The following is an 11,315-nucleotide window of genomic DNA, read 5'->3' on the forward strand; positions in this document are numbered from 1 at the left end:
AACACACATCTGTCAATATCTGTAATTACAATGCAAAATTTACCTGAAAAGTGCCCATTCATACAGCCTATATATATGTCTCAGCCAACCACTGAGTGATTAACATAGTTCACAGGCTTCAAATAAACAAGTCTAGTGTGGTAGAGCTGAAGTCAGACAGCAGCTTGTTAAGCTGGGGCCGCTGTTTGATTAGCAATTTAATTTGTTCCACAGGGAACAAATTAAAGTGAGCATCATTAGGTGAACAGCATTCATCTCAAATGAAAAAATGCAGTGTAAAAGAATATAGAATAAGCTGGCATTACTGGCAAGAAATCCCATAAAAACACCAAAGCCAAAAAAGTCTTAGTAGTCTTGGTATGTGTCTCAGCACTTTCTGACTTCCCCGTCCTGCATGTGACTCAAGCCCATTGTTCCAGTTGAAGTCATAAATATTTCAGACATATTTTCAAAAAGGCGCAGTAATTTCCTGAAATGGACGGGCGGTCTACTTTTTTAGCAAAAGTTAATCAAACAGGATGAAATACTGCACTTGCTCAGGGCTATTTTCAGCTGCGGATTGATACATGTTTGGTGACTTGGTGGGCCTTTTCAGCAGCAAGACTGTGTATGTGGAATTGACTGGAAGTGAAACTGAAATATCCATGTTCATTCCAACGAAGGAATATGTCAGCCAGTGCAATGGTGTGGCTCACCGGTGTGTTTCTAATAGTTTTGGACAACAGTGGAGCTCTATGGCACAAAGAAATATGCTATATCAGGCTTTGGCTACACAAGCGAAGAACAAATTCTTTGCTTGTTTTGGTTTAAAAAAAAATTAAATATCATCAGTGTTATCCCTTTTGAGTCTCTTAACATGTGGTACAAACGTAATGTCCGTACAAACCGGTGATGAATTAAAGGGAAAACCTGAATTAATTAATACAGAAACATAAGAAATGCAGATACTTCAGATGATACAGTTAAACAGTTGACTTCCTATCATGCTCCATGACATAAAAATGCTGTGTAGGCCCAACTGACCTCCATTTCAGACTAAGATGGTAAAAGGAAAAGATTTGAGTGATTTTATTTCATGATAAAACATTTCTGTCCTGATGGGATTGGTCACTACTAGGATGACAATGCTGCCATCCACAGGACAGGAGGGTTCACTGAATGGTTTGATGAGGACAAAAACAATGTAAATCATATGCTGTGGTCTTTGCAGTCAACAGATTTCAACACCAGTGAAAAGCACTTTTCAGAGTGTTACACCAGTTTGACCATACAAATAATATTCAAATACATAACAGGACTGTGTTTATGAGCATTTCTGATGTAAAAACAAACAAAACAAACACCAGAAAACATTAGAAACTAATGTGTCTAAAAGATGTTCTAGTTCTATTTTGGATTTTACTGATGGGTGGTGCTGTGTTTTAGATTGTGACTTTGTAGCCCATTTAAAGTATTTTTCTATAACATTAAATATTTATAACCAAACAAAGCAACAAACAAAGTTCAAGTTTGGAAAAAAAAAACATCTATAGGTTGTATTTACTACGAGTTTAACACTCAAAAACTGTGTGGGCGTTGTCTGTGGCCCAGTAACACAAACAAATGCAAAACGTAAGCACGTAAATGCACCATTACTTTCCCATCTGTTCAAATGTCATTGTGCAGTGTTCATTTACTTATTTGGTGTTTAAACCCTAAAACTAAATATCCATATCCGTACTAAAAATATAGAAAACACCATCCATTATTTAGCTTCAGAGACATTTCCTGTGATGCAATATTCATCATATTACATTTCAAAACACAGAATGTATGTACTTAACTGTCTCAGTTACGACTGGTTAAAACCATGTTGTTATGAAAATTGCAAAAGAAAACTGGGAATTCTCCATTTCATCACTTGGTATAGAAAATATACCGTATCTATATGGGCTGCTGTACCATGTTCTACAGACATCACATCGCCTGCACAGCACATTTATTGCCACTGGTTAGATATTTATTATCTCTTGTTACATATTTCACTCCACTAGAAACAAATTATTCACAGGCTGTGGACTGAAACTATATGTTTTAAAATCATGTTTTCAGCTTATTGTATGATTGTATTGTATTTAGCTTTGTGCCATGATCACAGTATTGCTATAACAAGCTTCATCCAGTGGATGTCAGTCCTCCTGTTCTTCTCTGTGAGCTCTGGACAGCTCGCAGCACCTCTGTTTGAACTGAGGTTTGTAATATATCCACATGTGAAAGACCAGAATTAAACATCTGTTAAGGCTCAGTTCGTTAAAGACGTATCTGCGGGGGGGGGGGGGGGGGGTGACCACCAGCTCTAAACCATCCATCTGACTCACATCCAAAAAAGGTTTCTACTGAAGTGCTCACTGCTCATCCAAACAGTGCAGGTCAGAGAAAAGAGCTTAGAGAAACAGAAGTAGGTCGAGGTCTTCATCATTTTTATCTAGGCTACGCCTGTTCCCGACGGGTGTTTGGGGATAGCCTGAGGTTAGACCTGAGAAGTGAATCAAAAATGGAATGGGTCGATTAAATAGGGCAGATGTTTCTTTTGCTCTCTGCAAGTCAGGAGGATAGGCCTGAAGTATTTTCTCTAGCAGTGTTCAGCAGTCACATTGGGGAATAGAGTGCAGGGAGAGAAATGCGTGACAAGACAAGGAGCTTGTTCATTATTTGAACTGAACAGAAGGCTATTTTTCATTAGTCACCTACACTAGCCCATATAGTCTTCAAATACATACTTAAATGCTTCTGTCTCTGGCAAATAAGGCATCACTTTGTTTCCTTGTTAGACATTTTACATTTTACAACAGTTTGTGTCTTTGGGAAGAAAAGGGTTGTGCAGTTTCACTGACTATTATTGGCTACCTCAGATCGTACTAACACATTATTATTAGGCACCATGTATCACATTGAGTTTATGTATTTAGTGTACAGAATGTATTTTGTTTCTACTCTTTATATAGCCTTTAATATTTAGCTTTACACCTAAATACCTGTAAAACTCAATACATTTCCATGAGCCTCACGTGTTCAATGTGTTTAGTACTAATCAGCAAATGCTAGCAGGATCTTTTCTAAACTAAGATCTAGTGAACATGGTGAATCAGCATGTTTGTGTAATGACGTAAGTGTTCAGCTCAAACCAAATTTGTTTGGTGAAAAAAAAGTGCTTTTTCAATTTCAAAGTGGATTAAATTACACTTTACAATATCATCAGTACATTTAATCTCCCTCCTCACTTTTGGAGTTAGGGTCAGTGATGAACCAGGACAAACAAAGGCACTGTAGAGGGATGAAAGCCCGGCCGCCATCGAACACACTTCACTGATTGGTGCGCATCAGTCGAAATTGGAAAACCAGACTATGAAGTGTGAGGACACTGGACCCAGCTATTGTACATAAACACACTGGAACCATCTATTGTACATAAACACATTTTTATTCAGCCTGATATAGGTTACACATGGAAAAAAAAAATCAAATTCTAAGAGAACTACTTCCCTTTGTGGAGCTAATGATATGACAGTTTTAAATCAGCTTCAGATCCCCACTTGACAGCTTTCAACATTAGCTGCCGTGGGCTGTGAGGAATTAAGCATAATCACATGCTACGACTGACCTGAGGCTTTTTTTTTTTCTTTTTTTTTTTTCCTTTCTTCAAAAAATAATACAAAAAGAAAACATATCCCCTCAGCACTCATTATATGTTTTCTCACTAAAATGATATGGAATGTTATCTTGGAAATGCAGGTAAGAAGAAAACTGTTCTCTGCAACTCCAGAAAACAAGATAAGAAACGGAATTAAAAAAAAAAAAAAAAAAAAAAAAAAAAAAAAAAAAAAAAAAACTGATTCCCAGAAGTCTGTTCCCAGGCTGCTACTGTGTGTGAGGCATTAAGAAAAACACCACCTCAGTCCAAAGTGTGTTCAACAACAAAAACAACTGAAACCTGCTGCTGTGATTCAGTCTCATTATCCTCAAACGTGGATATGAACAGGAACCACAACCTCGATGCTCAATAGTACAGAAGGTACATTAAATTTACACTGCTTGCAGATCAGCTTTGGAGTCTCATATGTTAGGACTGACAGTCAAAGACACAAAGCAAAGACTGATGAGGGAAAAGAGGGAGAAGGTCTTAACATTTAACTAGTGTTAGTCTTTTTTTTTTTTCCGACTTGTAAATTTCACAAAGTGCAAATTTTCATTTATATTACATCATAACCAATTTTAGAAATTGTTCATTTTCTATTATATAACATTGAAAAATGGTTAATTCCACATACCCCCAACCTAGCCATAACCAACCCCCCCACCCGCCGTGTCCCACCAGCTATTCATCAGAATATTTAAAAAAAAAAAAAAAAAAAAAAAAAAAAAAAGGAATCACTAAATACATGCTGCAATGACGCCCACCAATTTGTTTGAAACTTGACCAAAGCCTCCTTTTTGGCTCCTCGAATCTCTTACAGTACACTGTTACTGTCAGCGTGCGTTTATAGTTAAAATCTATATATTAATCTATCATTAAATAGTATGCCTCTTGCACAGTCTTGCATGCACTGAAGAGCATTTTGGGCAAGCTGTACAAGAAGGAGAGGCGTGTGGACGGACTTGCTCAGGCTGTAGGCTCCGGGCCAGGTCCAGGCACTCTTTCGCCACCTGTAAACGGTTTTTGCCCTTTACTCCTTGCAACCATGTCAGTCCAAAAGATGGTTCTCCAGTGTGTTTTTGTCGAGTGAGCATTTGTCTGTGTGTGTTTGTGAGAGTGTGTGTGTGTGTGTGTGTGTGTGTGTGTGTGTGTGTGTGTGTGTGTGGTCCTAAACTCAGTTTCACAAAAGAACTGTGTAGATCACTGAAGTTTTGTTCCAAGCTTTCGCTGTCTGTTCCTAGAAGAAGAAAAAAAAAAGAAAGAAGGCCTGAGTCATGCTTCAAATGCAACAGTATCAAACATACTAGAGGCCTGGTCACACCTGCATTTAAAAACACATAAATTTCATAACACAATCAATTCATTTCAGTGTAAATTGTAGGAACAAGAGGATTTACCAAAGGGTTGGGAAAGGAAATCCATGCAATTCTTCTGCATTTAGTTCAACTCTGATGGACGTGGACCTGCGTATTTTTGCCGTTTAACAATAGCAAGCTGTCGTGACAACGCTGACCTTTGAGGAACCACAGCTTATTAGCTGTGTTGAACCATCTTCTTTTATCTAACCTCCTCTGTTAGAGTATCAACTAGTCTATTTCAGAGGCATGGCTTGGAGACAATTACAAGAAAGGGGACAATGTCACAAATACTTCCTTTGAACACTCTTTGTGAATATCTCATTAGAAAATGAGCTGACTAGCACTAGTGTGTTCCCAGCTTGCTAGTATGGATCTAGCACAGCCTATGTCACCTGCCAAGGATGTGTAGGTAAACTTCACTGTGCCACATGTGCTTTAATGGTGACAGATGTGGTGTAGTGGGTGATTCTATCTCCATGACAGTTGCTTACCTTGCCTCTGATCTGGTCACTGTATACTCAAACCATAAGATGTTGGGGATCAGGCTTGTGTCTCGTACCAGGAAGTACTCTGATATTGGCCTATGAGATGTAAAAAGAAAATTGACAGAATATTAGAGAAACCACAATGGTCCAGTTTTATCCACATATTCAGCCTGAGGATGACATCGTCTTCCCCTGTGACACAAGAAGACGAGAGAGAAATGAGAATGCTACTTACCACGCTGCTATTTTGGGGAATAATGGTGTCAGCACCTCTTGTGTGATAAAGAACCAGAGTATGCCAATCGAACTACCAGCCACTCCACCACAGAAAACCTGGCTCCAGGTGTGATACAACAGGTAGACTCTGAGAATGAGAGAGAGAAAAAGACAATGTTCAAGAAAATACAAATAGCACTTGGTGAGGCTACTCTAAATTAAGTCCAGCAACATGCACCTAAAATAGTAACAAACTTGATGTGCTCACACAGCAAAAACTATGTTGTTACAAAGGAAATAGTACAATGTGGTTTTCCTGTGAGCAGGCTGGTCAGCCAAACAATATTAAAAAATTGTCTTGTCCACATGCCCAGTGGTTACAATGGTAACAGTAAACTATGTAAACTATCAATATTACCGCATATCAATCAACATTTCTGTAAATGTGCCGGTGCTAGCCAGCTGGCTACTTTTAAACTGCAGCCCGTTGGTGAGATGTTCTGAAACCAATGATGTGATGGTTAAAAATTACTGACAGAGGAAAACATTATGCTATAAAGACAGCAGCAAGAAAATAACCATTCCCAAGATAGTGCACAGTGGACAGTCAAGTTCCCCTCTGAAGTTCTCCATGGTATCTCTTTTAAAAACAGATGACAAAAAATGCACTTGCAAGGAAATTTGTCATACACAACAAAATTCATGAGGTGAGACATATTCTAATATGACCACACTGTATATAGCCAGGCTCTTACCCTACCCTACTGCCTTATTTTAAAATGTCTGGATGTTAACAGTCTGCTCTTCTGTATTCACCTAAGACTATAGGATTCATCTGAAAGATTTGAAGGAGGTGGGAAGGGGAGGGGGGAAGGGTCAGTCCCTTACCTGCTGTATGAGACTGATAAGGCCATGCCCAACAGGATGATGGACAGTATGTGTCTCCACAGCAGGTCCACACATCGAGCATTGTTCGTTTGATGCATTCTGAAAAGAGATGAAAAAGAGCTCACATCAAGGCATCTACTTCATGCACTTCATCTAAAAAGTGATTATCAAAAAGATTAATGTAATGCATATAGTAATGAAATACATGCCCTGTAATAAACCCACTAAATAACAGATATAAATACAAATACTATGCTTGTTTAACATGAATATAATGTAATCATCACTGACACAACCCATGTATGCATGAAAATTATTCAACACAGCTGGGAGTTGTATAGTCTTTGTCATTTCATATAAAAACATGTCAAGTAAAATTAAATAGCTGCTTAAAATCTCCAACTTGAAATCAACAAAAAACATATTTGATCAATTTGTGGACATTCAATTTTAGACGGACACTGTTTTTCTAAGAATTTCACAGCTGCGCGTTTCTACGGTTAAAATTCCCCCCACAGCAAGAAGAAACAAGCTCACCTTAAATAAAGGAAAAGAAAGAAGTAAACAACAAAGAACCAGATAAGCTGGGAATGACTGGAGGGCATCCCATACTCTGTGTGCAGGGTTGTGTGAGCCCCTGCAGAAAGAAAACAGAACCTGATTTAAATATTTAAGTACAATAAGGAGTTCATCTCATTTGTTAGTATTAATTCAAGTATTTTGGTCAGGATTATCAACCAAACCTAAGTTTATAACTAAAGTGAGAGTAGTGGCATTCATATCTGTCATTCTTATGGCAATTAGGATTTGCATATGGTTTTTACATCAATGTGACGAAGTACCTTGATTTGTCAGGTATTCAACTTAGATAACAAAATATATTCTAGAGCTGAAACTTTTAGTCAAGCACAAGAAAAATAAACAGTCGCTATTTTAATATTCAATCATTTGTCCTTTTTCAAGCAAAAAAGCTTCTCAACTGTAAAGATTTACCACTTTCCCCTGTTTTATATAATTGTAATAGGGTTACAATTATATAATATTATACAATATTATATAATTGTATATAATATAGACATATTATACAATGTATAGGGTTGTAAATGGATTTTCGAGTGTTGATCTAAAAAAATAAGACATTATAAAACATCAAGGTAGACTGTGGGGAATTATAATGGCCATTTTTGACTACATTCTTTTACAGACATAACAACGAATTGACCAATCACAAAAATAACTGGAAGATTAATCAAACAGTATTAAACATTAGTTAAAGCGCTATTATTTGTGGCACAACTTTCACTTGAGAGTGTGTAGTACATAGGAATAACAGGCTCTGATCATATAACAATCAAGTGTGATAGACATCAAAATGGCCTTTTGTGATACTTTTGCATCCAACTCTGCTAATTTCACATAAAGACAACAGCTTGCTCCATCACTCACCTGCACATGGGCGCGGCTCTCTGAGAATGTGCTTCAGCACCCAGTTCACCCCTTCATTCAGGATGAGCCCACCGAAGAAGGAAATCTGTAAAAAAAAAAAATAAATAAAAATAATAATAATCAAAAAACAAAACAAAAAAAGCAGGTTTACATATGAGCAAACTTGTGGCCTTCCTAACAGCACTGCTCATGCTTTTGTGAGACAGCCAAACAGCTTCACAGAATGTCTTTAAATGTGATGATGCTCTTTCCTGAAAACACAACTGTAAGTGCATGTGCAGGACTCACCGTGTGCAGCTCCCGTTTAAACACTATAAGTGTAACAAAACCCACAAGGATCGCTATCGGCAGGAGACTGATGTAGGCCAGCACTTGTCCCGTCAGATCATCTAAAAACACAGTGACACAGTACTGATGTTAAGACATATTTTTAAAAACCCCAGTAAAGTCACCTAGTGGGAGTGACACTTTTAGATAGTCAGTGAACCCGGATGACTGAAATATTTAACTGTGAGCACTGGTAAAAAGCTGTTGTGGTGGAGTAAGTATGCCATCATCTAATTAACAGGGGACAATATTTAATTTGGTTAATTAGGACAGCTAAGTGCAACGAGGGTTATGCTAGTTACACTAATCAGTACCAGGCCAAAGAGCTAGTTGCTGCGTTAGCATTAGTCCTGGCTACAATGCTGTAAGGTGAAATAGCTAGCTACTTCCGCTACTGTTATAAATAATATTTTGAAGTTCTTAACGCCTGAATTGTTTCGAATAATTCTTATAAGACACGGTATATTCGATAAATCCTGAGAAATTATAGCAAAGTCGATATTAAGACAGCTAGCAAGCTAGCTAGCCTTCATTGTGGACATTATCGCCAACTGCGCATGCGGCGTTGTCTCACAATTTTGCAGTACGGTCTGCGTTCCCGCTGTGTTCGGGGTTTTACAGCGTCTCACAATTTGGCAGAGTCACCGACGGCCGTGTCCATTCAGTAGCAAGAAAACACACGCATTGCTCGAAGATTTCATAGCGGCTAGTGGCTTACCGAGCTTCAGTAGTTAGAGGAAGATGTTGAGCTTACGTACCCTCGGGGAACTCTACGTGTGTCAGAGATATGGACCGCCATCGAGGTGGTGCCGAGCACTGCTCTTCCAACGCCATCTTACCCGGACACAACCGGGCAGTCCCAGTGAAACGCCCCAGACACGTGTCCAACCAATGGTGAACGGAGCTCCGTGTTCAAACGGGCCCCGGCAGCAGAGGAGTCGTCCAATCCCGGCCGCACACTGGAGATGAGATATTCTGCCCATAGAGAAGAATTATTGAATGAACAAAAAACACAAAAGTCCAGCACTCCATATTAAAGCAGCGAACTGTACTCATTCAAAAAAAAAAAAACCCCATAAAATAAATAAAGTAAGGGATTTTAATGGTTAATGAAGACTACAAATAATTTTCCACCTGGGACATAATATCCTGATCAGGTTTTTGCAGTTATTTACTGTATGTAGAAATCTACACGTGGATTCCTGTTGATATTAATTGTTTTGTGTTTTGTGATTATTTCATTTCATCAACATCAGGCCTGTTATTACTTATGTATTGCTAATCTGTTGTTTGTTTCTGAGGATCACCTTGAAAACAAAATGATGCATTTCAAGGGATATATCCTCATATTAAAATTTGAAAGGAATAAATAAATTTCAGATATTTAATATGTGACAAAAAACAGCAGACTGCTGACAGTTGTTTCTATTATTTAATCATCCTTTTTATATCAGTGAGGTCCCCCATCTTATAAGATTTTTTGCTTTTTGATGTTTCATTACAGAAAGTGTTTGAAACCCATGACCAAAGTAGTCATACATTCTGTCATTGTGTTACTTATGGATGGAATTATAGCGAAAATAAATGATTCCCCTTTTTGCTGAGGATCTCCTTTCATGGACACGTGGGGGTCCCCAGACCCCACCTGGAGACATATGGAGCTAACAAAAACACCCCTCTGTATAATGAATTGCAGTTAAATATCACCACACCTCTAATATCTCTATATGTCTATAACTGCACATGACCTTCATGAAAATATGTTGCAGGACTGTTGTATTAGACTATATTAGTTTTTGCTAGGCATATCTAATAAACTGCCAATGAGTGTAGTTCATATGCATACCAAATAACAGTAGACACACCAAACACTGCATATAATAGGTATCTTTTCATGCAGGGAAACACCATCTAAAACAAATAACTGTAAACAATTCAAAACAAGCAAATCCCCCTGAAGGAGCAGAGCATCATGACTGCCCTTTGAGTTGGTCTACTGATACTGAATTCATGTTTGATAAAGGCTACAATGAAAATCCCAATGGGCTCACTCAACTTAAAAGTGTATTGGAAACTGGCAGCTTCAGATAGAGTCACCCTGAGCCACACTGTTGACCCTCATAATGCATTTTGCCTCCACCTGTGTCTTTACACCTTCTTTTATGTTTATTGGTGGTCGGTGTGTCGCCTAGTGGTAGCAACTTCCAGTCAAAGTGTGTTGCCTTCCGGATACATCCCGAAAGGTGTAGTAGATTTTCAAACCCACGCTGTCATCCATCTTGAAAATCCACAACACCTTTCAGGGATCTGCAGGTGGAGATGAAGGCAACAGAACCACCTGCCCTCTGATTGGACTCTGCTTTGTGATTGGATTGTCATTGTTCAACCAGATTCAGGTGTAAATATATGGTCAAAATTTGTACCAACCTTTCCCATAGATGCCGGATAGAACCAGATGACAGGACTGGTCTTTCATTAAATGACACATTTACACAACATGAGTAGGCTACTCACATTCTCATGGACACACAGAGAGCGTAAAGCAGCAAACATGAAGCAAGAGTTGAGAAAAACAGCAGCTGCAAGTAAAACAAAAATCCATGAACCTCAGCTGCGAGTGAAAGAAGGTTTAAAGTTCAGAAGCTGCCGAATCCTCAAATGAGGCTAGACAACACGCCAGACAACACAACTGTGTTTTAGTACCAGTGGATGTATATTCCATTAAAATATCAATTCATGTCATGAGTGACACATGAAAATGTAGAATGCAGGAATTGCATTACTTTTTAATTGACCCCCTCACATTAACCGATACAGCAGAAAAACATACTCTGATCTGGAAGTATACACCTGCTTGGAAATGTCATTCTAGAAAAGTCAATGGCTTGCTTTCATCAGTCAGGCTACTGAAGTTATATAGCT

The 11,315-nt window shown here is 38.4% G+C and overlaps 1 protein-coding gene across 1 annotated transcript; it reads right to left on the reverse strand.

Moving 5' to 3' along the window:
- Positions 1 to 4,413: 4,413 nt before the first annotated feature.
- On the reverse strand, positions 4,414 to 9,232 carry dolpp1 (dolichyldiphosphatase 1). The gene is made up of 8 exons (XM_022766466.1): positions 9,152 to 9,232; positions 8,355 to 8,455; positions 8,067 to 8,151; positions 7,158 to 7,257; positions 6,621 to 6,719; positions 5,752 to 5,880; positions 5,523 to 5,612; positions 4,414 to 4,910 (listed from the first exon to the last, which is right to left on the reverse strand). The coding sequence occupies exons 1-8, from the start codon at positions 9,225 to 9,227 to the stop codon at positions 4,874 to 4,876; spliced, it is 717 nt and encodes a 238-aa protein (XP_022622187.1). The 5' UTR covers positions 9,228 to 9,232; the 3' UTR covers positions 4,414 to 4,873.
- Between the last annotated feature and the right edge of the window lie 2,083 nt (positions 9,233 to 11,315).

The sequence above is a fragment of the Seriola dumerili genome, unplaced genomic scaffold (genome assembly GCF_002260705.1).
Source record: "Seriola dumerili isolate Sdu_G_001 unplaced genomic scaffold, Sdu_1.0 BDQW01000853.1, whole genome shotgun sequence".
Taxonomy (NCBI): Eukaryota; Metazoa; Chordata; class Actinopteri; order Carangiformes; family Carangidae; genus Seriola; species Seriola dumerili.